The sequence below is a fragment of the Tursiops truncatus genome, chromosome 11 (genome assembly GCF_011762595.2).
Source record: "Tursiops truncatus isolate mTurTru1 chromosome 11, mTurTru1.mat.Y, whole genome shotgun sequence".
Taxonomy (NCBI): Eukaryota; Metazoa; Chordata; class Mammalia; order Artiodactyla; family Delphinidae; genus Tursiops; species Tursiops truncatus.
In genome coordinates, this window is record NC_047044.1 from 3231524 (window position 1) to 3259262 (window position 27739).

At 59.7% G+C, this 27739-nt stretch overlaps 2 protein-coding genes across 12 annotated transcripts in view; one reads left to right on the forward strand and one right to left on the reverse strand.

Moving 5' to 3' along the window:
• CERK (ceramide kinase) overlaps positions 1 to 17649 on the forward strand; it is a 50519-nt gene extending 32870 nt beyond the window's left edge. Inside the window, exons 7-15 of the mRNA XM_073789208.1 lie at positions 1531 to 1676; positions 6846 to 6920; positions 7250 to 7406; positions 7670 to 7869; positions 10288 to 10393; positions 11639 to 11715; positions 12318 to 12592; positions 13302 to 13510; positions 15273 to 17649. Coding sequence (XP_073645309.1) covers positions 1531 to 1676; positions 6846 to 6920; positions 7250 to 7406; positions 7670 to 7869; positions 10288 to 10393; positions 11639 to 11715; positions 12318 to 12592; positions 13302 to 13510; positions 15273 to 15345 — 1318 coding nt within the window. The 3' untranslated portion in view covers positions 15346 to 17649. The remainder of the gene's footprint in view (positions 1 to 1530; positions 1677 to 6845; positions 6921 to 7249; positions 7407 to 7669; positions 7870 to 10287; positions 10394 to 11638; positions 11716 to 12317; positions 12593 to 13301; positions 13511 to 15272) is intronic.
• Positions 17650 to 20846: 3197 nt separating this feature from the next.
• The window catches only part of GRAMD4 (GRAM domain containing 4), a 77174-nt gene continuing 70281 nt past the window's right edge, over positions 20847 to 27739 (reverse strand). For 10 of the 11 annotated variants that reach the window (XM_033865822.2, XM_033865823.2, XM_033865830.2 and 7 more), the window contains 6 exons: positions 27428 to 27582; positions 25704 to 25848; positions 24851 to 24944; positions 24075 to 24159; positions 23175 to 23243; positions 20847 to 22952 (listed from right to left, as the gene is read on the reverse strand). In XM_033865822.2, coding sequence (XP_033721713.1) covers positions 22848 to 22952; positions 23175 to 23243; positions 24075 to 24159; positions 24851 to 24944; positions 25704 to 25848; positions 27428 to 27582 — 653 coding nt within the window. In that variant the 3' untranslated portion in view covers positions 20847 to 22847. Of the gene's footprint in view, positions 22953 to 23174; positions 23244 to 24074; positions 24232 to 24850; positions 24945 to 25703; positions 25849 to 27427; positions 27583 to 27739 lie in introns of those variants that run through there. The other variant, XR_004528790.2, reaches the window with a different exon arrangement.

The following is a 27739-nucleotide window of genomic DNA, read 5'->3' on the forward strand; positions in this document are numbered from 1 at the left end:
CAGCGCAGAGTGGGTGCTGTGCTCGTCCCCGCAGGAGGCACCGGCCCCGAGTGTGACTCTGCATCTGTGTTGCGTCTGTACCTGCTGGCATGTCAGCTCCTGGAGAGCCGGCCTCCTCTGCCTTGTGCACAGCTGTCCCCGGCGCCTGGCACAGGGCTGGCACGCAGCAGGTGCTCCGCGAATGAACAGATGAGGCTGGGGAAAGGTGGTAAGGATCCCCGGAGAGCTTGTACATAGGTGTCCTGTGGGCTCGGGTGTTTTGGAAAGATACTTTTGTTTTATTTATTTTGTTTATTTATTTTTGGCTGCGTTGGGTCTTTGTTGCTGTGCGCAGGCTTTCTCTAGTTGTGGCGAGCGGGGGCTACTCTTTGTTGCGGTGCGCGGGCTTCCCATTGCAGTGGCTTCTCTTGTTGTGGAGCACAGGCTCTAGGCACGTGGGCTCAGTAGTTGTGGCTCTTGGGTCTAGAGCACAGGCTCAGTAGTTTTGGCGCACGGGCTTAGTTGCTCCGCAGCATGTGGGATCTTCTCGGACCGGGGCATGAACCCGTGTCCCCTGCATCGGCAGGCGGACTCTCAACCACTGCGCCACCAGGGAAGCCCCGGAAAGATACTCTTGAAAGCTGCGTGGCAAGTAGCAATGAGGATTGGACCCAAGGAAGCTGCCAGAGGTTGTGGGTCTTGGGCAAGAGCTGGCTGGACAGTGGCAGAGGCAGCAGGGCTGCTCTCCAAGGCGTTTGGGGGAGAATCAGCTGGTCCCCGTGACCGAGTCCTCACCAAGTGTCATCAGGCAATGAGATGAGCTGAAGCGGGTTTTGGTATGGGGGACGTCAGCTGAGCTGTGGGCCCCCTCCAGTCGGGTCAGCGTGAAGGCTGAGGGGCAAGCTTTGTGACCAGGAGCAGCGGCGTCCTGAGTGTCCCTGTGCCCCATCCCAGGGCCCCAAGAAGGCTCTAGGGTCTCAAGTGGGCAGCTGTGCCGCTGGGGACCTCAGGCAGTGTGAAGAGCCTCCCTGGAGGGGGGAAGGGTCAGGGAGGCAGATTAGGGTCACACGGTGGGAGTGGGTCGTGAGTGGGGGAGGGGTGGGGGGAGCGTCAGGGAGGGAAGAAGCCACGTGTCACCTGCCCCAGAGGCCGAGTTCCTGGAGACCTTGTTCGGGGGCTGGAAGGCAGAGGGTAGAAGCCTGTTGAGCCCATGTTCTGTCTGCTTGGTTTTCGTCAGCCTCGCCTGCTAGGGACGGAGGGGGCATTCTCTGCAGCTTGGCCCCAGGCCCTGCCCTTCTCGACCTGTCAGAGCCTGGCCGTGTGGCTACGGCGGGCATCAGGAGCCTCTCCCTGCAGGGCTGGGACGCAGACACGGAGGGTCTGAAGAGGTCTGCCGCGGGAGCGGGGAGCGAAGTGAGACGGGTGGGGACTGTGCCGGCCGACGGGGCGCGGGCACAGCTGCGGCCCGGGTGGCGGCTCAGAGGCCAGCGCAGGAGGGGCTGGTGGTGCGGGGCGGGTGCGGAGGGCCTGACCCCTGTGTTCCTCCTGCAGCATCGTCTGTGTGGGCGGAGACGGCATGTTCAGCGAGGTCCTGCACGGCCTGGTGGGCAGGACGCAGAGGGACGCCGGCGTGGACCAGGACCAGCCGCGGGCGTCGCTCGTGCCCAGCCCGCTGCGGATTGGCATCATCCCCGCGGGTACGTGGGCCGGGAGGGGCCGCCCTTGGGTTTTCCTGGAGGCTCATCCCTTTATTTCAGGTGCGCTCTTCTCTCCACGCACCTGACGCAGGACCGCCGCTGCATGCGGGAAGGGGTCCTGCTGTCCCCCCGGACGCCTGCTTCCTGCCCGGCGCTGGGGCCGCGGTCCTTGCTCTCAAAGGGTTGGCCGTTTGGCAGTGGGGGGGATGGGGGAGACCCAGAGCACAGTGCAGGACAAGGGGAGCCTGGGGGGCAGGCGGTGTCCTGGAAGAAGTGACGGGCACCCGGGGCCGGGGGGCTGCCTGTCGGGGTGGGAGGCCTCGGGGTGTGAGCGGGACGGGCCGGCTTGGTGTGTTTGGTGTCTCCGGGAAGCACCCAGCTCTTAGGAGAATCACAGCATTAAGCCGGCGGGGGCGGGGTGAAGCCGGGGCTTTGCAGACCACTCAGCGGAAGGAGGCACCCTCCTCCCCCTGTGTCTGGGCCACAGCGGCAGGGACCCTGGCAGGCCAGCTTCGGGTAGACATCCGGGTTCTCCGATGGCTCTGAGAATGGTGCTGTCACCCCATTTTCTGGGTGACGATGCGGGGTGCCAGGGTCAGGTTGCATGGTTGCCCAGAAGGGCGTGGACTGTGGGGCTCGGAGGCTGCCCTGCCCCACCTGGGAAAGTCTGTCCTTCTCCACCTGCCCCAGTATTGTCTGTGTGTTAAGGACGTTCCCCTCAGTGGGTCACGTGTTTTCCAACTTCTCTGCCAAGCTAGGCTTTTGTCCTTTAACCTTGTGCATGGTGCTTCTGGACTACGTGAAGTTTATTTTTCTGCATTCTAATCTGTGTTTCCTTTATGCCCCTTGTCACCATTTGCCCGTGTGGCTCTGATACCTAAAACCCTGGGCTGTTAAAATGGTCGAAGGGCGCACGAGCTCAGGCCAACGCCACACGCCGGGAGTGCCCCCGCGCAGGCGCCCTGCTTCTCCGCGGCCTGGCGTGGAGCGGGTCTTGCTGTGAGCTCAACAGACACACGGACCAGCGTGGCAGGAGAGGGTCTCCAGTAGTGGGGCAGGGTAGCGGAGATGCCGCTGGCGTGGGTCTGGGTGAGTGGCTCGGAGGGGCTCCTTCCAGGGGGGGGTCCCAGGAGCCTTCCTGAGACATGCGTGAGGGGCCGGGCGCAGAGTGACGCGTGCCAAGGGTCCCCTGGGGCAGCGGGTGGCCATGGGAACAGCCGTGCGCTCAGGCAGGGGGCTAGAGGGACTGGGGAAAGGCCCTGGGTCAGGCTCTCGTCTTGAGGGCCGCGTGTGAGCCCACCCTCTGCGTTCCGTTCTAGAGCAGCGGCGGGTGGGCGGCCCAGGTCCCGTGGACGCTGGACGTCGGGCGTGTGGTCGGCTGTGACTCGGGCACGGTTTCAGTGGCAGAGCCAGCGGGACTCGGCGAATCGGATGGCGCAGCCAGCCCGAGCCGCCAGCAGGAGCCCCCTGGCACTGGGCTGTGGGCACTGGCCGTGGAGCTCAGGGACAGTGTGTCGGGGTTCAGAGCTGGGTGGTCCTGCCTGGGCCTGCTCAGGTATCAGGAAGGCCGGCACAGCGGGGGCGGGGAGACAGCAGTGCCCAGACTGTGCTTGCAAGAAGAAGGGCACATGCCGGCTGCCTCTGCCCTGGGCCGGATGATACAGCTTCAGGGAGGGCCGCCTCCCAGGCAGGGCCTCGAGGAGGGGGAGGCTGCAGGTGCCTCTGGGGCACAGGGGCTGGGGGTCAGGCGTCTTCCTGACGCCCGAGGTGAACCAGATCTTACGTCTGGAGCTGGCGCTCCCTCTGGGTTAAATAAAGTCTTCACCACACAGAGACCACTGGGGAGGTACGTTGTCCCCAGAGGGGACAGTGAGCTGTCGGAAGCAGACTGAATGTTAAACAAGCGAGAAGTGGTGTTTTGGGGACGAAAAAGAATCAGACATTCTCCTGCCCTGAAGCAGCTGTCTGCTGGTGCTCCGGCCGCCAGCCCAAAGCACAGGGGTCCACAGCCCGCAGGCACCCCGCGCTCCGTCCGTCCGTTCCCTCGGTGGGTCCTCGTGCATACATTCTGCTGGCCTCCTGTGGGCCGGCCTCGCTGGGGGCCTCACGAGGGGACACGGCGGGGACGCAGGGAGTCCAGGGGGAGAGGCAGGTGATGAGCATAAAACAGAAAGAACAGAGCAGTGGGGCCCGGGGGAGCACGGTCCGGACGGGCGCATGGGGCCTTGCACGTGTGATCCCACTCAGATGCCTGAAGGGCGGGGGACAGTGCCCTGCATCTGGGGCACGATGTTCTAGGCCGGAGGAGTGGCACAGGCGGTGACCCCGAGGCAGGAAAGGCTTGGCTGTGGGTGGGGCCGCCGTGAGCAGGGTGAGTGAGAGGCAGAGTGGAGGTGGGAGCTGCGGGGGGCAGGGGGGAGGTGGCCCTGTGGAGGATGCTGAGCTGAGTACCTTCTTTAAACATCTGACTTCTCAGCAAAGTGACCCCTGAAACCTACTAGAAGCTCGGTTCACTTACCCTGTTTGTTGCCCTAAGGACTTGGGTGACAGTGAATGCGTGTGCCCCAGCCCAGGGCAGCCCCCACTGAGCCCTCTGCTTTTTTCTGTAGAGTTCAGGTGCCTGTAGGTTCTGCGCCATCTCACACCCTCAGTGGAAGCGTTTGCGGTTAGCTCCTAGTGAATGAACTCGGAAAAGTGGGCCACGTCCAGCCCAGCCCTCTAGAGCCGGCGGTTTGCCCCAGGGGCGGCCCAGGACTGACTGTCTGACCAGTGGCCTTCAGCCTGTCCCTGTCCTGCCCACTGTTCCCACCCGAGGTGCCTCTCACGCAGCTTCTGTGACGAGATGCTGTCGTTGAGGAGGGTCGTCAAAAAGGGCCCGTCTTCGTTGTGGCTGTAAAAAGGATGATGCAGCCGGTCAGAAGCGCTGGGCTTTTTTTCCCTACTCGAGACACATCCCTTTATAAGACTTTCAACTTGATTCTAGCATCTGTTTAATAGGGCAGTTAGATTCTAGATAGACCCAGAGATAAAGAGGGACTTTAAAGGTCAAAAGGACATGGTGCAAAGTGCAGACCACTCGTCTCTTCATTTTTATTTGAGATCACTGCTGCATTTCTACTGAGTAAAAGACTGCTGAATATACAAGTTATATCTGATCAGATGCAGGGGAGGGGACTTCCCTGGTGGCGCAGTGGTTAAGAATCCGCCTGCCGACGCGGGGGACTCGGGTTCGAGCCCTGGTCCGGGAAGATCCCACGTGCCACGGAGCAACTAAGCCCGTGCGCCACAACTACTGAGCCTGTGCTTTAGAGCCCGCGAGCCACAACTTCTGAGCCCGCGCGCCACAACTACTGAAGCCCGCATGCCTAGAGCCCATGCTCACAACAAGAGAAGCCACCGCAATGAGAAGCCCATGCACTGCAACGAAGAGTAGCCCCCCCCCCTGCTCGCCGCAACTAGAGAAAGCCCGCACGCAGCAGCGAAGACCCAAGGTGGCCAAAAATAAAATAATTAATTTTTTAAAAAATGCAGGGCATGTTGGATGTCTGATCCGTTTTTGTTCTAAGGGATGGTTTGTGAAGAAATTAAGCAGTGCAGTAGGCACGTAAGGGGAGCACGTGGGCTCTGGAAATTCTGGGAAGTTCTAGGGATGTGAAGGTGTGCTTCAAGTTAATTGCGTGGCTCTTTTCTAGTTTATTTTCTCAGAAATGTTTATACCCGTTATTCGGGTACCCTCAGTTAGAAAAACAGGGGTGTGGAAGATAGTCTGAAACCATGTAGTTTTCCTTAAATACTGTGAATTCCAGTTTAAGAATTAAGTCACTCCTGTAATCGTAAATGTTCATTTAAACCGTTTTACTTTTCGGCTCATTCTTGGAATGAGATGTCATTCAAGTCTTCAGGTTAAGGTTAACAAAAAAGAAAAATATACATATTAAAAAATATATCAATCTGTGTGTGTTTATGTAAGTTTCCGACCATAAGAAGGCATATGTTAGCTTAGATCAAATAGTTAAGAGGCATCTACTCTGATCTCAAACTGGACCAGATTCTGTTGCTCTAAGAGATGACAAACACTGCCTGCGATCCAGCGCGTCTATGTAGAACCATGGACCTTCAGGCGCCCCTTAGGCTGAGGGCCTTATAGAATGTTCCGGGGCCTGAGGGCACAGCATCTGGGTCCTGCCTGCGGCCAGAGCTTGTGTGCCTGTAAACAGGATGGTTATTCCCTGATGGGCCTCAACCTGTGTTGGTTGTGTGTCTGAGGCAACATTTACGGTACAATTCTGGATACGGTCAGGGTTTATCCTTGGGAAATCTAGACTAGGGTTTTCGGCTATTCAGCAGACGTGTTAAAATTCAGATCGCTCAGCCCCAACCCAAACCTACTGAGTCAGGATCTCGGGGGTGGGGCGGGGCTCAGGAGTCTGTTACAAATAAGCAGCGGGGAGGTGTTCTGCCCACTCAGGTGGAGAGCAGAGAGTTAGAACCGGGACAGACCGAGGGAGGACCCGTAGCATCCCTGCCGTGCCCTCGGGATCCCGGTGCTAGCTGGGTGCTCTGAGGTCACCTCCACTCTATAGACAGGGGTGTGGGCAGGAGGAGGCAGAGCCCCGGCCGAGCCCGTGGGGTTCAGAGCGGGTCCCGCTGGCCCCTCACGTCTGTCAGCCGGCAGCTGCTGCGCCCTTATGACCCAGGGGTGGGCTGAGGCTCCGGGTCTCGCCTCGCACAGGCCTGCGGTGCTTTTTCTGTGACCTCCACGAGCTGTCCCTGCTTTACATGCGCTTTCCCGCTGCAGAATCCCTCTGGTCTTGTGGTCTGGAGCCCCAGGGCTGCTGCCCGCCTTTGTGGCAGCCAGGAGCGGGGACACTGTGCAGAGCGCTGAGCCTGGCGCCCTGGCGCCCCGCCGCCACCGCTGCAGTGACTTCCCAGGGGCCCCGCCCCCCAGACGGGCTCAGGAGGGGTCTCTGAACTCTCTGGGAGGAGCTGGTTGATGGTGTTCTTGATGAACCAACCTCAGTGACTAATTCTGTAGGCAAACGGAGCTTATTCCTTCTTATCTACTCCCGGGCCATGGAAGAAGCAGAAGAGCTTACCACTCATTCACCTGGAAACACGCTGGGATCGTAAGTGACTGTAGTGATATTAAGGACCTTTTCCCCCTTTTAGGGTCGACAGACTGTGTGTGTTACTCAACGGTTGGCACGAACGACGCGGAGACCTCAGCTCTGCACATCGTCGTGGGTAGGTGCCTCGCTCAGTGCCGCACTTGGCTTGCTGCGTCCCAGGTCCCCGGGCACACGCGGGTGTCGGTCTGCCTCACCATGCAGGTGCCCGTCAGTCCGCCCGTAGGGCCCTGGCTGCCACCCTTCCCTGCCACTTCCCATCCAGCGGGGTGACCTTCAGAAACAGAAGCGCTGCTCTGCTCGGAACCCTCTGGTGCCCTCCCCAGAGCATTTGGGGTGCCCGGCGCCTGCGCCCCGGTGGTTCTCCGTGGCGTCCCGGGACTCGGCCCCTTGTCGCCCTGTGGGAACAGGCCTCCCCAGTCACACCCCTCCCCCCCGCTCCTCTAGAAAGCGCGTCCCCCGGGGGACGCTTGTACAGCAGCTCGGAGCTGTGCAGGCGCCCTCAGCGCACGTGTGGCCCCCTCTGCCCGTCCTCGTCCCTGATGGCAGTGCTCCTCGCGTGTCATCCAGTCACAGAACGGCTGTGTTTACAGACGGTGCACGTGTGAGTTTACATGTGAAGACGCCAGGCGCCTTTTCCACCTTCCTTCCCGTTAGTGGCGTTTAGCGAGCTTCACGGTCACATTGTTTTCCCCTCCTTACGGAACAGCCTTCCAAGCCCGTTTTGGAAATTTGAGTCAAATTTAGTCACTTGAGTGGAGAGCAGGAGGCCGGGCACCCCGGGAGAACAGCCCACGGCCTCGGCTGCCTTCTGCCTGTCTCACGCTTTAATCCGTGGCTTCGTCATGGCCGCCGGGCGCTGTGCAGCGGGACAGGCGGAGGGGCGCGGCGTCCACCCTGGCTTCTCTACACAGGGGACTCGCTGCCCATGGACGTGTCCTCTGTGCATCACAACAGCACGCTGCTGCGGTACTCGGTGTCCCTGCTGGGCTACGGCTTCTACGGGGACATCATCAAGGACAGCGAGCAGAAGCGGTGGATGGGTCTCGTCAGATACGACTTCTCAGGTAACTCAGAGTACCACGCCGGGAGCTTCCACACACGGCCTCCGCCTCGCTCAGGGTGGGGCCCCGTTCACAGACGGAAACCAGGGGGCGGGAGTCTGACGGGTCCCGGGTGCCCGGAGAACCACTGCCGTCGGTCACAGGCCAGTTCTCACATGTGCTCAGAGCTGGAACAAAGAGGAATGGAGGTCGATCCCAGATCATACAAACAAGTGACGGTCTGCACTTCAGGTCACGTGCAGCACCACCCTTCAGCCTTCAAATGCGTCTAAATGCAGTAAAAAAGTTTGAAAGGATGTAGGATTCAAAGTTTGACACTTGTCGCTGAGATGAATTCCTTGGCTGTATTTATTCATTTATTTGCAGGGACTTATAGTACTATTTTATTTTATTTTTAACATCTTCATTGGAACATAATTGCTTTACGCTGTTGTGTTAGTTTCCGCTCCATGACAAAGTGAGTCAGCCATATGCATACATATATCCCCATATCTCCTCCCTCTTGCCCCAGGCCCCACTTCTGATTCTAGTTCTCTTGCTGTTTCCACCACATCTGCAGTGACTTCCTGCACTGAGGTCTGAACCCCTCCGAGTCATCCAGGAGGGTTGGAATCAACTTCTTCCAAACTCCTGTCAGTGTTGATATTTTGAACTCTTCCCATGAATCATCCCAGATGTTCTTAATGGCATCTGGATGGTGAAGGTTTTTGGTTTACTTTGCCCAGATCCATGAGAGAAATTACTGTCTGTGGCAACTATAGCCTTACAAAATGTATTTCTTAAGGAGTAAGACTTGAAAGTTGAAATGGGGACTTCCCTGGTGGTGCAGTGGTTAAGAATCTAGCTGCCAATGCAGGGGACACGGGTTCGAGCCCTGGTCCGGGAAGATCCCACGTGCCACGGAGCAACTAAGCCCGTGCGCCACAACTACTGAGCCTGCGCTCTGGAGCCCGTGCTCCACAACAAGAGAAGCCACCGCAGTGAGAAGGGCACACACAGCAATGAGGAGTGGAGAAAGCCTGCACATAGCAATGAAGACCCAACACACCAAAAATAAATAAATGAATTCATTTTAAAAAAAAGAAAAAAAAAGAAAGTTGAAATGACTCCTTGATCCATGGGCTGCAGAATGAATGTTGTGTTGTCAGGCATGAAAACAACATGAATCTCGTCCATCTCCCTCAGAGCTCTTGGGTGACCAGGTACATTGTCATTGAGCAGTAGCTTTTTTTTTTTTTTTTGCGGTATGCGGGCCTCTCACTGCTGTGGCCTCTCCTGCTGCGGAGCACAGGCTCCGGATGCGCAGGCTCAGCGGCCATGGCTCACGGGCCCAGCCGCCCCGCAGCATGTGGGATCTTCCCGGACCGGGACACGAACCCGTGTCCCCTGCATCGGCAGGCGGACTCTCAACCGCTGTGCCACCAGGGAAGCCCAAGCAGTAACATTTTGAAAGAAATCTTTTTTTTCTGAGCAGTAGGTCTCAACAGTGGGCTTAAAATAGTCAGTCAGTCATGTTGTAAATAGATGTGTTTATGAACAGTCTTTGGTGTTCCGTTTACAGAGCACAGGCGAGTGGATTTAGCATAATTCTTAAGGGCGCCAGGATTTTCAGATGGTAAATAAGCACTGGCTTCAACTTACAGCCACCCCTAGCCGCAGAGCCAGCCTGTCTGTCCTCCGGAGCTCTGACGCCAGGCAGCGACCTCTCCTCTCCAGCTGGGGAGGTCCTATAGGCGGCACCTTCCTCCAGCAGAAGGCTGTTTCCTCTGCGCCGAAACGCTGGTGTTTAGTGGAGCCGCCTTCGTGAATGGTCGTAGCTGTGGGCCTCCTGGCCGCTGGCTGCAGCTGCTGCACCGGCACTTGCTGCCTCCCCCGGCACCTCGATGTCAGGAGGCGGCTTCTTTCCTTCAACCTCGTGACGCAGCCTCTGCTCGCTTCTTCCTCTGCAGCCCCCTCACCTCTCTCAGCCGGGCATGCTGGGGGTGCAGGCAGCTCGATGGACAGCACACCACAGTTTGCCAGAGGGGCCGGCCACGGTCTGGTAGCAGTGCTGCCTGGTCTTTTTCCTGAGTTCCTCCAAGACACCAAAGTTGTGGATGACGGGGTCAAGCCTGGGGGCGCGCTGGGGGCTTCACAGGGCGGAACCTGCAGGCCACGTCGTCGAGGCCACGACGAGGGGTCACTGGTGGCTGAGACGTCCCCTTTGCCAGTGTGGAAGGCAGCCCTGGTGGCCGGGAGCCTGCAGTCCTCTGTGATGGTGGTGGCTGCTCAGCCTGAAGTGGGAGGGGGCCATGTCCTCCTGCAGACGCTCTGTCCCCAGGCAGGGGCCCCGCACCCATGCTTTGCAGACGCTGACGGCACGGCCTCCTGCGCAGGCAGTGGTGCATGTGGATGTGTCTCTCCGTCTCACTCTGTTCTCAGGTTTGAAGACCTTCCTCTCCCATCACTGCTACGAAGGGACAGTGTCCTTCCTGCCAGCACAGCACACGGTGGGCTCCCCGAGGGACAGGAAACCCTGCAGGGCGGGGTAAGCACATCCCTTACGTGCATTTCTGCTCAAACGATGAGATAGAAGCAGGACTGGCTGGGGTTTGCTCCTGCCGTGAAGTGAGTGGGCAGTACTTGGCAATGTAGACGGGAGGTGCTGGTTCCTCCTGACCAGTGGTCAGGGTCCCACGCACCCTGAGGGGGTCCCGCCGTGTCCCCCATGCTGGGTCCTGGGTCACGGGGCGGCCCAGGGTCAGGTCTGGTCCCCGTCGTCTGCCCAGCAGAGGGCTCACACCACGCCGTCTGCTCCGGTGTGGGGACCCGCTGTCCCCCTCGCTGGGGACGTGAGAAATGATGAAGACGAGCCCCTTTATGGATGGCTCTGTGCGCGCCCTCGGGGCGCCCGTGGAGCTGGCTGGACGGGCCCCCCGTCGCCCCACTGGGTGGTCAGGAGAGGCCGGTCCAGACCCCGGGCCAACAGTGGGGGCCCCTCTGCGAGCCACGGTGCCTTGTCGCCCTGTGTGTCCCCACCATGCCCAACAGCATGTGCCCGGGTTAACCTGGAACGAGTATCAGGTTGTCACCTGTACCCGCGGCCCGCATCTCGTCCCTGCTCCTCAGTCTGACAACGTGGAGAGGCTGAGGGGTTTCGAGGGACTCGGGGGTTTTCCTTCCTCCTTTAAGTCATTCAGACGTGGGCCCTTCCTTCCCCTGGTCTCTCCTCCTTTAAGTGAAGAATTTGAGACCATAAAATCAAACAGTTAGAGGCACGGCCTCGCCACACCCGTTGCTGATGAGCTGATTCCACCAGCAAAGGCCCCTGGCCCGTGTGAAGGCCTGCATCCAGCGGTGCCCAGGACCGCAAACATCAGCTGCTCTGAGCCGTTCACTTGCTCGTTACTGACTGGGCCAGGTCACCACTGTGTTACCTGTTTTGTGAAAGGGAAGAGTCTCAGGCTGGGAATCCACGCTGGGACCTGCACCTTGTCCTTTGCTCCGTCCGCTGCCACCCCGGCGTCGGGGCCGAGCTCAGCCCGCCCCCCAGAGCCAACAGAAGGGCCTCATGTGATGCTGTTTGCTTTTTGTAATGTTTATCAATTTCCAAAACGGATATGTTGTCTGTGTAATTTTTAAGAGTGGATCTGACTCTGAGAACTCAAATTAATATGCAAACCAAGTATTTTTAAGCGAAGCCTCTGCAATTGCACTTCCTGTTATATGCAAACGATTGAAATGCTTTTGCAGCCTAGGTTACAGGCGAGGGGGGCGTGTTCTTGTCCTCCAGGTGCTTTGTCTGCAGGCAGAGCAAGCGGCAGCTGGAGGAGGAGCGGAAAAGGTCGCTGTACGGCCTGGAGAGCGCCGGTAACGTGGCTGGGCCGGCTCCGCGGGGGCGGGGGGGACCTGCCCGGGGCCCCGGGGCTCGCCCCTCCCCCCTTCTCTGCAGGGGCACCTGCTTCCACTTCAGCTCCAGGCAGAGTGCGTGGTTGCCTTTGCTAGACTCTGGGGAAAAGAGGGGATTTTGTGGAAGGGCCCATCTTGCCACGTCCCTCTGAACTACTGTTGTGGCGCCAGCCAGGTGCCTGTCCCTAGAATGGTCCGGAACGGGGGTCAGCGAGTGGGCTCAGGAGGGCTCCAGAAACTATTCGTGGACGCTGAAATTTGAGTTTCACGTCATTTTCACATGTCACAAAATACTTTCCTCCTTTTGATTTTTTTTTCAACCACTTAGAAATGTACAACCCATTCTTAGCTCGCAGGCCACACCCAGTCAGGTAGGTGGTGGGCCAGACTTGGCGACCCCTGCTCTAGATCGTGGTCCCAAGTCCCAGGCGCGGGCCCGAGAAACAGCTCTGCCTCTCGGGAGGTGACCGCCGGGCACCGCGGCGGGCGCGGTTTTCTCTGTGTTGATCTGAGAAGCCGTCGCGTGGTGCGTTTGTAGAGACGACCCCTCCCGGTCATCTCAGGACGCCCACCTGCCCGGCTCGGATGTAACGGATTTAACGTGACATCTGCGATGCTTCTTCCTGCTTCAGAGGAGGTGGAAGAGTGGAAGGTTGTCTGCGGGCAGTTCCTGGCCATCAATGCCACCAACATGTCCTGTGCTTGTCCCCGGAGCCCCCAGGGGCTCTCCCCGGCCGCCCACCTGGGAGACGGGTCTTCAGACCTCATCCTCATCCGGAAGTGCTCCCGGTTCAACTTCCTGAGGTTTCTCGTCAGGCACACCAACCAGGGCGACCAGGTAAGGGCACCGCTGCTTCCACGTGGCCTGCGTCGGCGGCCGCTTCTACCTGGGCGACCCCGATCTGCATGTTGTAGGATCGGCTGTGAATTCAAGGGGAAGAAGGACAGATTTCTGTTTGCATTTCACCCATTTTAAAGTCTTAGTCATAGTTACTCCTTGTAAAATCTCACTTAAAAATATAAAGTCTTTGAGCAGAGAAACTAGGAGGCGTGAATGTTTCTCTTCCTATGTAAAAACAGAATGAAGTGATGCAGTGCAACCTTCTGTTGCCCTTGCTGGTCACTTACGACAAAATCTTTCAGCTCCCGGAAAGGGGTTCTATCGAGACTCTTCTGGCAAACCTTTCCTTAGTCACTGGCACCCTTGTAGTGACACAGGGCCGGGGAGGGCAAGTCTAACGATACCCAGACAATCGCAACTTCTGATCAGCCCATGATTTTAGTCAAGTTTGCGGCTGTTAAATCTTTTTAAGGTCTGGACCAACAGTGTTTTCATGTGGCTTTTAAAATACTGCTTGTTAAGCAGGTAAATAACCGTACAAGTCGCTGCGCAGGAGCCGCGGAGCTCTTTACTCCGTGTCATTCATTGTGGATGGGACTGGGTCGTGAGAGTCGTGGTGACCACTTCTCTTGTCCCCAAGCGGCGGGGCGAGGAGCTGCCGGGAGGCCCCGCTGAGAGCACGTTTCCGTCCTGCTGTCTTTGGTAGTTTGACTTCACTTTCGTCGAAGTCTATCGCGTCAAGAAGTTCCAGTTTGTGTCGAAGCCTGCGGAGGATGAGGACGGCAGCGTCCGGGGCCGCGGGAAGAAGCGACTGGGGCAGCTGTGTAGCGACCGCCCCCCGTGCTGCTGCGCCGTCTCCAGCAGCGCCTGGAACTGCGACGGGGAGGTTCTGAGCAGCCCTGCCATCGAGGTCAGGTGAGTGAAGGTGGCGCTGGGGCTCTGTGGGCCTGGCACCCTCACAGCCTGAAGCATAAGAGTGAGTCACAGATGCACGTGTGTTTCCCCGGGTGAAACCCCCAGGGAGACGCCGTGACCTCAGGTTTGCAAAGGTGCTGAGGGGTCGGTCTTTTCACAGGTTTTGAAGCCCCTCAGTTTTATTTTTCTGCGCCACATCCTGCACTGCCGGCACTGGCATTCCCTCTCTCGTCTCCTCACTAGTTAAACTAACTAACAAAGCGCCTCTGTGGGCACCTTCCAAGTCCTGGATCCACTGACCGCCCGGAGATGCTCCGGCCCCGAGGAGCCCAGCCCGCGGCCGTGCTGTGGTCCAGGCACCAGGCCCGCCCCTCCGGCTCTGAACCTACTGGGCCTGCTGTGTTTGGACTTGGGAATCTGCAGTCTGATTATATGTAGTTATTACATCGCCAGATGAAACAGGAGTGCCAAGAACATGGTTTTTTGCCCCACTGAAAGACACAGTAAAGGAAACTTTTTCAGAAAAAGGCTATTGATTGAGGTGTGCGTGTAACAGTTACAAGAGACTGAGGGAGAACTGTAAAGTTCTAGAAGGATTCTGTCCTGTGACCAATGGCTTTAGGAGCTTGGTCGACCTTAAGGAATCCAAACTGGGCTCTCGCTGGCGATAGCAGGGTGGGTGTCACACGAGCAAGGCGGTCAGGAGCGAGCCTGCAGGCCCCGCCCCCGGTGCCTGGAAGGATGGGTGGCGGGCGCGCCCTTCCGTGTTTCAGGATGCTGTGTAGTATCCCCGTTTATAATCCCCACTCTAAATGGCTTCTCGGCCAACCAGCTGCTGGTCCCAGCTGGCTGGGTCTCCTGCCTGTCAGCCAAAGCCGCGGGCAGGGGCAGGCTCCCTGGCCTCCCCCCGTCCCCGTCTGCGCGCTCCCTGCTCTTGCGGCCAGGATGCGGCCAGCGTGGCAGTGCCCGCCCTGCTCACATCTCAGGACGAGAGGCAGCCCCAAGGTCACAGGCGAACCCGCCCTGCCTGCCAGTCGTGCGTGCAGGGGTTCGGCTCCTGCAGACTCATTTCACAAGTTGAGGAAGCGGAATTATTTTTAATGCCGGCTTATGAATTGCTGAAAGTTAAAAGAGGCATTCTTTTGTGAAATATATCCTACACGTCTTGATGTTGCGCTGCCTTCAACAGCGAGTCACTTACTTACGGGGTCTTTGGGACTAACCATCTCTCAGGAGGCTGTGACGTCATTCATCGAGTGGGACGGCGGCGCTGCCAGTGGGACCCGAGAGCCCACGCTGACCTGCGAGCCCCGCTCACGTGCTGTGGCTCGCTGCGGAAGGCGGGCGCTCGGGCTGGCGTGGCGACACTTGTCTTCCGTGACTGCACATTTCCCGCGTCTCCTACTCGCTCGGGCTTGCCCTTCAGGGGACCCTCCCCGTGGCCCCGTCAGCTCAGTCCTCATAAGGAGACCGAGGCAGGGAGAGAGGCGGCTTCTGCTCGCGGGTGGGGCGCTGGAATTAGAACCGGGTCTGTGGGGTCCCAGATCTCCACTTGGCCGTCAGCTGCTCTTTGCAGAGTAGGTCTCTCAGGAGTGTCAGGAAGTCGCTCTGCGCCCCGGCCTGTCGCTGCCAGGTGGGACCAGAGACTGCCACGGTGAGACCCACCGTCCTGGTGCGTGAGGCCCACCTCCGCCCTCGACCAGCTGGGGGGCCGAGAGTCAGGGGACGCGCAGGGTCTGAGTGTGGCCCTTTGTCTCTGCAGGGTCCACTGCCAGCTGGTCCGGCTCTTTGCACGAGGAATCGAGGAGAACTCGAAGCAGGAGTCGCACCGCTGAGCCGCCGCCTCGCGTCACCGGCCTTCTCGCTGTGCTTGGGAAGCGGGAGCGTATTGGAGAAAATTACTGCAGACCAATTACGTTGATAAGCATTCAAACTTAGAAGTTTATTTTTGATAGTTAAATCTTGATTTTAGAAAAAATACCTTTTGTCAGCAATTCTGGGGACACACCGTGGCATTTTCGGTTCTGTGTGGGTCTTTGGGTTGCGTTTCACGTAACTTATCCTCAGCAAGGGGCGCCTGTTGACTTGGGAGCGCTTGGCTTCTTAGATTTCAACCATGCTGACGGCGCAGAGGTGAAAGCGGCCCGCTGGTGGCTCTCTCGCAATAACTGTAGGGACAACGCGACGTGAATGCTTTCCGTCGAGGTCACGCCACCAGGACACGAGTGTCTACAGGGTCACCGATCTGCTTGGCAAGACTTACCCTGTAGTAGCTTGTGATCAAGTTGTGGAAAGTAGTTGGTTCTCTTTGCCTTTGTAGTACCTGCATCTTAACTTGCGATTAAGGCGTTATTACTGGACCCTTCCTGTCCCGGGCGACTACAGTGCAATATCACAGTCCCGCCCGAAGCGACGCTTCCAGAGTAGCCCATTCTAGCGAGTGAGAAGAACACTCCAAGTAACGACGCTACTGTAGCTTGAAAAGTCACAGTGGTGTTTCTAGACAATCCAGCTGGGAGCGAGGACAAGTCAGGAGCTCTGGAAACGGGCGGCTTGCAAAGCCCTCACAGGGGTTTTAACTCTTTTAAATTTGGAATCCCCGAGCTTTCTATCCGCACGGCAGGGATGCCATAGCTGGGCTTTGGGGGGAGACAGAAAGCAGCCGAGCGCGGTGGGTGAGACGTTGAGACGTTCCTGCGCGAACTGTGCGAACTCCAGCCCGAGCGCCCCACCCCCAGGGGAGGGTCCCACGCCCCGGGGTCCCTTGGGCGCAGCCCCGAGTCTGTACCACGTGGTCCAGGTTTGTTCCTTTCTTATCCTCACAGCTTATTTCTATATATTTATTGAAAGTTCTGGCCTTTAAACCAGAAGAGGATAAACGGTGTCCTCACTGTCAGTGTTTTCGTTTATTTCTGCTCAAGTGCTGGGGCCTCCCCGGGCCCAGGGCCGCCCCTCGCCTGGGCCTTGTTTTGTTGTGTTCGTGCTTCGGTGCGTGGAAGACGCATCTAAAACAGCTTTAGCTGAAACGTGGGAGGACGCAGCTTCACCTTGGATTTGTGAAGAGGGAGTCTGACTGTTACGAGAGGCAGTGTGAGCGGCCGCCGCCTCTCACGCAGGGTCCGGGCAGCCGCTTTAGCATCTAACAGACATCGTTTGTTTTTGGAATTCCTTTGCAGTGATTTCTATTTGGAAGTACATGTGAAATGTCCTGTTTCACCATTCAGTCCCGCCCAGGGCAGCCTCAGCAGTGGTTTTTTAGGAGACCACGTTATTAAGTGATTGTGCAAGTTGAATGATTTGGTAACTGGCGGGTGAGTGAAAAGTCTGAGGATGAGAAAGAAGGAGATGCTGCCGTCTTGTTGACGTTTGCCCTCGGTGGGGAGGAAAGCAAAGGTGCACGAGCTCTGCGCGGGGGACCGTGGGCACCGTGGACTTGACTGCGCTGCTTCGCCAGGGTCCCCGAGAGGGTCTCCAGTCTTTATCGTCCCTGGGGAATGCTTCCAATCACTGGCCTGCCCTGAAACGCACTGCCAATTTTAGGAAAACCGTCCAGGTCAGAGGGTAGGCATTTTACGTTCAGGAAGAAACCCCACCACGCCACGTGGTTCCTGCGTGCCTTGGCGACATTCACCGACTGCTTGCCGACATTCAAAGTCGCAGACCTTGGAGCTGCCCCTGGAGGTTGTGTGGCTGTCCGAGGACTGCCCCGCCCCACCCGGGGGGGCTGCGGATGACCCCCGTCACGGGGCTGGAGTGCCTTTTGGACCTTGCGGCGCCTGAGGACCCTGAGTGGAGCGACCCCAGCGCCTACACTGTAGGATTTTAAGAAAAAATCAGAACTGATGGCTGGACAGTGAAAACCTGGGGTCGCTGAGCAGCGTTAGTCTAGGTCGATAACCTCCCGTGTGGCCTGTCGGTGCAGCAGTCAGGCCCCTGGGCGGGCGGGCGGCCGGCTGTGTCCTCACTGCGGTGCCGTGTAACCGGGCGGGCGGCCGGCTCTGTCCTCACTGCGGTCCCGTGTAACTGGGCAGAAAGTGGCTTCATTTCCTTTCTAGTCTTGCTGGCTTCAAGATTAGAAAATGGTGAAATTTGCTCTGATGTGTTTGAGAAGACAAATAAAGTTGTTACTTTGGGCAGGACCTAGCTTCTTTCTTCTCTTACGAGTTTCCTGTTGTTTTTCAAAGCAGAGTATTTTTTGTGAAAACACGTACAATTTAAAGAACAAGAGTAAGATGAACAATGAGGTACCTACCCCCCAAGCCAAGAAACTGAACTTCACCCCCAAGCTCCCTGCGTGCCCTTGTGGACTGAGCCTGCCCTGCCTCCAACGAAGAGGTAACTACTGTTTCAAAATTGGAGGGTATCACTTCCTTGCTTTACCCATGAGAGGGGATCAGAATGTGGCACCCCGAAATGTGCCACTTTGGCATAAGGACTGTTCTGAGCGGAAGTTAAGATGCCAAAAAGAGCCCTCTGCCCTCCGCCATCTGCCTGAAAGGACATAGCTTCCTCTTGTGAGGGTGTGCCCCCTCTTCTCTCCTGGGCCCCCTTTGTCCCTGGAGACAAAGTTAGCACCGAGGTGGTGCTGCGCAACCAAACCTTAATAAGACAACGCTTCTCCTCCGTTAGCGTCTCCATATAAAATTCCCCAATACGTTAGCTTTACCCTAGAAGCCCGAACTCCCTTCCCTTTGTTCTGTCGCTTCTTGTCAAATTCATTGCCCTTTATTAAAATCCATATGAGGCCCTGGGTCTGACCATCTCTTTGGGTCTCCACTGCTTTTCTACAAAGGCCTGGAGGCACATAAAAAAAAACTAAATATTAGCATTAGATAAAAATTGTATGCCGTTTCTTCCAATTTGCCTTTGGTCCGTTTAATTCACAGACCCCAATAAGTAAACCTAAGAGGGTAGAAGAAAGGTGCTTTTTTCTTCTTCCCCTACTTGTTTATACTCTCAGACAGCACAGGTTTTCAGGTTTTGCTCTTTATACAAAGGCATCATACTGTGTCATTTTCTGTAGCCTGTTTCATTCTGTGGGTATTAAGAAGACGTTTTCATCACGAAACTGAATTTTCCAGTCTATGAACACTGCATGTATTTTCCATTACGTTAAGCCCTCATTCGCATCTTTCAATACAGGTTAATGATTTTTCCATGTGTCTCTTGATTTTGTTTAGATTTGTTCTTAAAGCCTCCTATTTTGAGGCTGTTACCCTTTAAGTTTTGTTTTTTGTGGAAATGCAGTGGCTTTTTATGTATCAGGTTCTGTCCAGAAAAACGTGCCTCTTACTTTTCTGCGGATTTGGGGGCTTTCTATAATCACAGATATTTGAGTATCATCCTTTCCAATCTTACTGGTGCTGTGATGCCAGCCTTTGACAGTGGAGGACACTGGGGTCCAGAGCAGGAAGGGGCTGGGCTTCCCGGTTCCAGCGTGTTTGGGGGGTCAGATCTCCGTGAGCCGGGCGGCTTTCCCACACACGGGGGGATCTCCCGGACCCTCAGCTCCCAGGCAGAGGCTGCTCCCCGAGATTCCGGCGGCCTTCAGGGTCGCCTCGCCCCTCTCTCCAGTCTCTGTTACAGCGAATGATGTTGGCTAAATACTGTGGGGGGAGCAGTATTACAATCCTGGGCTCATCTGAGCACCCCTCTTTGGTCAGCGTGTGACCTTATTTATTTACCCATCACATAGTCATAAAATGCACTCACCACATGCTGTTATTAACCGTAAGGACCTATGAAGAGAACCCCGGTTCAAGAGCAGGGAAGTTCATTTCATCTCCCTCTGTGTTCCCTTCCACACCCGCTACCCTGGGGTGACCGCTCTCCTGATTTGCAGCGAGTGGTGGCTTCTGCTGGGAGCCCTGCTGGGGCTCTGTCGCCCCAGGAACAAAGGCCCAAGTTCTACAGGGGCACCACGGCCCCTTTTTTTTGTCCCATGGACCCCCAGGTAAAAGGTAAAGCCAAGAGCAGCCTTCAGAGCCGTGCCCTGAAAGGCACACAGTGAAACACACGGGCCTGCGGAGGAAACCACGGGGACTGAAGAAGGTTGCTGCGCGTTTTCAACAGTGACCAGCCTCGCGTGTGCTGCTTTACCAACACGTGAAGTAACGAAACCTCTGTAAAATGCGCGAATCGGGGCCGTTACCTGGGGAGGCCCACCTGCACGGGGGGTGGGAGTCTCCCCCCACCCCACGCCCTGAGCTCCCGACCCTTCCTCGCCCCACGTTCCCCTCCAGGGAGCGGGGTTCGCTGTGGACCAGGGGGCAGCTGGAGGCACGGGCGTCAGGCTGGCCCTGCGGGGCCGGGGCGCACGTGGGCTGTCGGAAGAGGACCCGCCACAAAGAGGGGCAGAGGCTGAGACGGAGCTTCAAGCGTAGGTAGGGGACCAGGAGATTTATTTTAGCTGCAAAATCACAGCCTGGGTGTGTCGTCAGGAGAGTCACTGGTGAGGGGACAGCACTCCCGGGGGTGTCTGTGTGATGTCTGCCAGGCTCCCCAGGGACCGCTGTCCCGTCACTGCTGTGTCCAGCACCTAGGACAGCGCCGGAAGTGGACGGATGGACAGGTGGATGGATGGATGGATGGATGAAGGGATAGGTAGACGGATGTGGTATCCAAGGCCGCCCCCCTCACCGCGGAGCTGGCCCACTGGACCTGGTTTCCATCCAGCTCTGGCCACTCCCTGAGGGACCTGGGCAGGCCTCTGCCTCCCGGGGGGCTCAGGGTGCAGGGGGCCCTTGGGTGTCCCCAGCACAGGTCAGCGTGCGACCTTGGGGGTCTCAGAAGCCAGGCAGGTTCCTGCATCCCTCTGGGTCCAGTGCTAGCAACTGGACCAGCTGAGCCACATGCGCTACTAGGGACCCCTCTGCCCAGGGCCCCCTCAGCCGCAGACCTCGGGGAGGGCTGCAAGCAGCAGCTGGCCCCAGGGATGCCCAGGGCCCCCGAGGGGAGGCGCCTCTGGGCGGGGCCAGGACCTGTACCCCAAACTGCAGGTGCTGCTTCGGCCCCATCCCTGAGCCCCCCCGCCCCCGTGGCACGTGCCAGCCCCTGGGCGCTCCTCCCTCACGGGCTACCACCCATCCTTGGCTTCCTTCTTCTGGAAGCTGGGCCCCTGCCTCCCTCCTCCCAATGTCCACAGCTTCCCCCGCCCCCAGTCCACTCCCTGGGTGCCCACCTCACTCCTCGGCCTTGGTGCTGAAATCCCCACTGCCCTCTAGTGCTAGTGGCCACAGGGGCCCTGGGCCACCGCAAGGGGCCCGTGGTGCCAGCCTGTCCCACTCCAGGTGCCCACGGTGCGCGGGGACCCTGCCAGGAAAACAGCCCCCCGACCTTAGCACAAAGCATTACAGGTTTATTTAAATAAAAATTTATAATTTATACAAGACTTTTTCTTTAAAAAAATGTTACGGGGCATTTTTCCATCAGTTCTTCATACAGTACAATCCTTTTGTTGAACAAAAGTTACACTGGTAATGAGTATTTACAGATCCAAAATAGACTGAGCTCCAGACATAAAAAATTCAACATTCATTCTAGTTCAGTGATTAGTCGCAGAAATTAAACACCTGCCCAGATTTACACAACTCAATAAAACTCCAGGCTCTCCCCGACAGGGAGCCCGCACAGGCCCATGCTCTTCCCGGCAGGGGCCGTGGGCTTCCAAAGAGGGACCTGCCGTGGGCCACTGTGCAGCTGGGGACGGCCACCCCGCACGTGGTCAGTTTTCATCTCCCTTGCTCCTCAGAAGGGACTCAAACCAAACCACGCCACTCTGAAAGAGGCAAGTCCATTCCACGCAGGGACACACCCACAGTGCACGGGGACAGAGCCCCACGGCGCTGACAGGGACGCGTGTCGAGCCCACGGCGGCCCCGGGGGGTGGGGCTTGAGCGGCACCCACGGGTGGCGCCCCGCAGTCACCCTGGGCCAGTTCAGGGCCCACCCTGCCTGGCCCCGGGCACAGAGGGCGTCCCCCACTGGGTGTGAACCCACAGCCCCCCCAGAACCCGATCCGCCTGCACCGACTGTGGGGCAAAGCCCAGGTCTCGGGCGGGCTCTGCCTTCGTCTCTGAAAGGTCACAAGACACCGACGCCAGGGAGACCAGGAGCTGGGCGGCCACCGCAGGGCCCCGGGACCTCACGACTGGGCCGGGGCGTGTGCTTGTCTGGCTGGTGGGCGTGGCTCCCGAGCGCACTCCGCGGGGTCCCCCCACCAAGGGGTGACAGGAGTGACGCCACTGAATCGCCCGCCCAACCAGCAAATGGGGAGCAAAGGTAAAAATTACGTCTGAAAAACGATACAAAAATAAGAAAAACAGCTTGCTCTCTGTAAAAAATATAATCTTCTGTTTCTTCAAAAAACAACGATCTCCGTGACACCCAGAGGACTCAGGACAAGCTGAGGGGCCGGAGGTGCCCGTGTCGGGAGTGTACCGAGCAGGGGTGGCCCCGCCGTCTCCTGCGCGTGTCCGTCCCCGAGGCCTTTGGCCAGTCAGTCCCAATGGGACACCGGGCCTGCGAGACGCGCGCTCTGACCTCCCCGAGAGTGAGGGCTCTCCCCCCTCCCCGCCGAGTGTGTGCAGGCACTAGGGCTGCGGACCCCGACCTCTGGGCTCTGCTCGCAGTCACTCCCCGAAGCCGGCTGACCTCCCCAGCGTCCCCGCACAGCCCCCGTGGGCAGGCCCTCTGCCAGCCTGGGCCCCCTCGGGCCTGAGGCGCTCTGTCCACTCCCACCCCGGCACAGCAGCCTGGAGGCGGGGGCGGCCCCGGGGCTCGGAGCACCCCCGAAGCGGCCGTCCTCCTGGGCCTTTGCACCGCACAGCACTCTGCCTCCTCCTGAGGAGCTGATCTCGGGCCCCCGGCCAGCTGGTCAGCACCGCGCTCCCAGGACGTGCACGGGGGTCTCCCTAAAGGACGGGCCCGTTCATGGCGCTGGCCAGGGGCCCCCACGTCGCCTGTCGCCGGCGTCCTTCACCCCGGGGAGGGCCCCGTGTGCTCCTCGTATGGCTTTGGTGTGGCAGAGCTGCTGGCCTCCGAGAGCCGGGGTGCGGCCGCGCCGGTCTCCGCCCGGTGGGGACAGAGAAGGCGCAGCTGTGCTTGGCGGTGTGTCCTGCGTGTCATCCTTCCCGGTGGCCTCGCGTCCACAAGACGCGCCCTCGAGAGTCCCGACCCCTAAGCGAAGGGGTCTGTAAAACGCAGGGTCAACACAATAGAAACCACAGATCGGGGGTGGGGGGGGTTATTGCGAAAGATCACGAGGATGTCCAATTTTTCTCCACTACCGAATTGTTAAAAAAAGAAAAACTCCCAGCGACGTCACGGCGAGCCGACACTAGCTGTCACCGCCCGATGCCGCCGCCGCCGTGATCTTCATGTACTGGCTGAAGATGGTCTCGAACGCCTCGTCTCTGTGCACCATGGCGCCGAACACCAGCGGCTGGCGGGGAGGGGAAGCACCGGCGGTGTGTCCACGCGGCCAGGTCCACACGGAGCCGCCGCCGCCCCCGCCCAGCACCTGCGCCGGGCCGCAGCCTCCTGCCCAGGGAGGGAGGGGGCTTCCCAGGCCCCTCTGCCCGGCCGCAAGCCTGGCCGACCTGCGCTCAGAGCCACGCCCGGCCCCCCGCCGCCGCCGCCTCCCCGGCCCCCGCCCAGCACTTACTTTCTGTGTTGATGGCGTGGACACGGCAATCCCCATGCCCGACCCCGGGAGGACGGAGAGGACCTTGTACTGAAAGCCAACGGCGTGCCTGTCACCATGGGCCCCCCTGGAGACGGGGCCACCCTCCCCACACCCCAGGGTGCAATCCACGGAGCCCCAGACGGGCCTGGGCCTCCCCAGCCAGCAGAGGACGAGGACTGACGGTGTGAGCGGAACACTAGACCTGCTGACACACCCACCCAGCCTCGCTGGGGCCCCCCAAGGAGCACCACGTGGGGGGAGCAGGTCCCCCAGCCCAATCTTGCTCCTCCGACCACACACGTCTCTGGGAGGGAGGGACCCACCACAGCCACAGGGGTGCTCCTGACACACCCTCAGAGGAAAGGAGACGCTGCCCAGAGGACCCCTGGGGGCCCACCCAGGAGGCCCAGAAGGGGCGTGGGTGGACCTGGCCCCCCCCCCCCCCCGCCAGGTGTGTGTGTCAGGCTCTGCGCACACCTGTACCTGCTCCACGTGACACGACGGAAAGTGCTGGGGAGTGCCGGAGACGGGACAGCCTGCCCCGGGGGAACGTCTCAGGGCCAAGGGGCCCAGCTCACTGCCCACCCCACCCCCACACACACCATCGTGCGAGGACACCAGACGCCGGTCCACCCGGCAGAAGAGAGCGCACAGCCTGCGGCACGTGGATACCCCCCGACGAGCCGCGGGGCTCCGCACAGACACCGCCTAGAAGCGGGGCCCTGCCGCGGGGAGAAACGACGCCTGCCCGACAATCCAGACGGCACCCCTCGTTTTGTTCTAATCACACCCCGCTCCCAACTCGGCCGCCGGCTTCGCGACCCCGCCGCTCCTCCGCTCCTGAGACTGGGGGTGAGGGCGAGCAGGGGCCACACCCACCTTCTGGATGTCCGTGATGTCCACCAGCTTGATGACTTTGTTCCTCTTGGAAAAGCCGGACTTGGAGCTTTCGAAGCACAGGTAACTACCGGCGGCGGCAAGGGCAGGGGTGGACAGAGCACAGCCCAGCAGGTGAGCCAGACACAGGGCCCCTCACCTGCCGCGACGCGCCGGCCTCTTACAACCCATTTCATTCTTACCGAGTCTCACCGCTTCTCAGGTTCAAACCCCACTGCTCTACACCGAACCCGACTCACGTTCCCATGACGTGAGCATCCCCGGGGCGCCCAACAAGAGACCTGTGTGTCGGCCTCCTCGGCCAGTTCCTCCAGCGAGGAAGTAGAGACAAACAGGTGGTCCTTAGCTGAGAGTGGGGGGCAAGATGCCGAGGGACCCCAGGGCTAAGAACAGACCCCACCCTGCACCTGCTCCGCCCCCTCCCACCCCTGTAGCAGCTGGGCTGCTACACCCCAGAAGGAGGGTAACAAGAACCCTGCTGCCGCCCTGGGGCCACGGCCCTGGCTGGGGGAACCGCACGGTTCCCGCCACACGACATTGAGCACCCAGACCAGGGCATCCCTGGGCCTGGGGAAATGACGGCCTGCGGCCCCGGCTGCGTCCGGCTCAGAGGCAGCACCTCCCCACCCGGGGGGCCGGGAGCCAGCAGGAGTTGGGGCCTCGGCAGGGCTAGGGGCCCCCACGGCTGGGCCGCCCTGGACCGCGGGGCCCGCGAGGCGCCCCCTCTAATCCTGGCCCCCACCGACAGGCTCACTCACTTCTCCGTCACGTACAGGACCCCGTTCCTGATGTAGTCGGTCGGCATCTTGCGGTCTCTGTTTATCAAGCAGCACCGCCAGCCGCTCTCACACACTGACGGGGACAAAAGCGGCCCGTGACCTTTCCTACTGGAAATACCCGCCCTCTGGCTTGACGTCGGAACCCTCAAGCACTGGCTTTTCAAGGATGTGCTGACGTTCACCCTCCACCACCAGATGAAACCCACAGTGGGAGGAGAGTGGCCTCTGAGAGCCTCTGGAAAGCAGATGTTTCCCCTCCCACGTCAATGGGCAGGGATTTTGTTGTTTTTTATTTTTAAAGGAAAAGCACAATTTAAATAAATCAAACTACGGCCATGACTCTCAAGGTTCACGGTCTGGGTCAGCAGAAAAGGAGCTCAGGAGAAGATCAAAACTTAAATTCTCCAAAGTTCTCTTTCTGCAGTTGGTATCACACACAACACAGGCCAAACCGTTTAAGGGCCCCCGACCCGCCGCACGGAGAGCTGGGCAGCGCAGGAGTTTCGGGGACGCCGAGCAGGGCCCTGGGCTCCCGAGTCACCTGTCACCACCCAGCTTTCTAGGAGGCCACAGCAAGGGACGAGCTGGCCAAGGCGGGACCGGGAAGCCCCTGCACGCGTGGTGCTCTGCGGCTCCACTTCGGGGCCGGCCGGCCTGCCTTTCCGCTGTCAAGCCACCCACTGCAGACGCGCTCGGCCCCTCCGACCCACCCGCCCAGGACGCCCGGGAAGGCGGAGGCGGGCGGCCGGCCCTCCCTCGGCCCCCGTCGGGCCCCCCAGCCCTGGGGCGGGCGACCCCGCCTGGCCTGGCCACGGGCTCAGTACACACGTACCCGCCAGCGGACGCTCGTTTTCTGTCAAGTTAAAGATTTCATGGAAATTGCTCTTCTTGGCGCCGTGGACGCGACTGGCGTCCTCGTCCTTGCTCAGGCCGGCGGGCGCGCTGGACACATAGCTCCGCGAGGAGGCCGTCTGCGGCTGCCGAGGGCACACGACGTCCCCGTCAGCCCCGCCAGCCCGGGGTGGCGGGGGGGGGGGGCGGAAAGGGGCGGGGCCGCTCGGGGGACGCACGCACGCACGCAGCCTCGCCCCGCCCCACCCAGGCCCCGCCCGCGCACACGCGGACAGACGAGCCCAGAGGCAGGCCCACCCAGACGTGGGGTCGCGTCCTCCTCGCCCACGAGCCCCCGCCTGGGCAGAGGCAGCCCGGCTGCGGCGGGCAGACCCTCTCCCCGCGACGCCACGCCCCAGGCACTGTGCCGAGCCCGACCCAGCACATGCGGTCAGTGCGGAACCGTCAGGCGCTCACGCCCGCGTTGCGGACACCGGGACCGGCCGCAGGACAGGCCACCGAGAGCAAGGTTGGCAAGTCAAATGGAGTCAGACCATAGCAACGCGCAGCATCAGGGCACGGCGTGGGGGTGCGGGTGCCACACGGACACCGTACCTTGTCGTGTCCCGACAGCTGGCCGGACGGGACCACACACACGTGCGGCCACGGAAGGAAAGGTGGGTCCTCGTGACACGAGGCGGTAAACACCAGCGGAGCAAGCAGCACGCGCAGACACACGGCCGCGGGACGCCCTGGGGGGGTCGCCCTCCACCCCGGAAAGCCCACCCCCAGCCTCTCGGGTCTGTGACACTCAGGGAGCCAGGCTGCCTGCTCTTGGGCCTCAGCCCTTGGGTCCACCTGCGTCTGCGTGACCAGAGCCCACCCACCGGCTCCCCAGGTGCAGGCTGCTACTGCCTGCCCGGCTGCACACCTGGCTTGCGAGTCTGGGGCCCCAACAAGCTCTGTTGTCCTAGAACCCAGGAAGCCTGACCCACACTTGACCCAGAGCTTCCCTTCCACGGACAAAAGCATCAGTTCCCAGACACCCTTTCTTCAGAGGACACTCATACACGAGACTCTGAAATCCAACATCACCACCTCCAGGAAGCCTTCCTACACCTCCGTGGGAGTCCTGCTGAGCCCAGAACCTCCCCACTAGTCTGAGACCCCAGAAAGAGCACCAAGGCCAGATTGCCTTCCTCGTCCTGGCTCTGGACAGGGTGCCTAATGCCCACACGGCCTTCCACCTAGTCCCAGCCCGTGAGCACAAAATGTGCCCATCTCGGCCTTGCTGTACCCTTGCCGGGAACAGCAGGGACCCGGCACCCACCCAGAGAGCAGTCACTCCCAGGGCTCCCTGCTCCCAAGGCTCCCAGGGTCTCAGTAGTCACGGCCAAGGCCCTGTACCCTCCTGCCCTTGGCCTGGGGGCCGGCCTCACCTGGCGGGGCCCAACCAGTCTAGGTGGGTAGGGGCCCCCCGACCAGCCTCCAAGCGCTGCACAGCCTCCCCCAGCAGCTGTCCCCTGCCCAGGGCTGGCCGGCCCCAGGGTGCCCGCCCTGGACCTTCAGGACAGCAGAGCCGGTCACAGCGAATCCACCCCTGCAGCTGTCTTAAATTGTCTGTTTCAAGGGCCCCGAAAATCAGAGACACCAGCCTCCCCGCAAGCCGGAAGTGAGGGACAGCAGAGTGCGGCCGGCGCATCTCCCGGCCGCTGCGGGGCCTACCCTGCGTGACACAGCAGTGCTGGAGCGCTCCTTGAGCTGGGGGTCCGTAGGGAGGCTCTTCCAGATGATGTAGGGAGTGTCATACTTGGCTCTCAGCCTCGGGCAGCGTTTGAAGATAAAATCAATGACAAAAAGCTTGATTCCGGCGTAGAGTCCTAGGGGCAGAATAAGGTCCCATTTCTCCAGGATCCTGCAGCCCTGCCCCTGTGGCCGCAGTGGTCCCCGCCCCGCCGGGCGCTCCATGGAGGGCCTCCCAGGACCCACATGTGGGCCGATGGTCCTGGTGTGGTTACACAGGGCAGGGAAGTGACC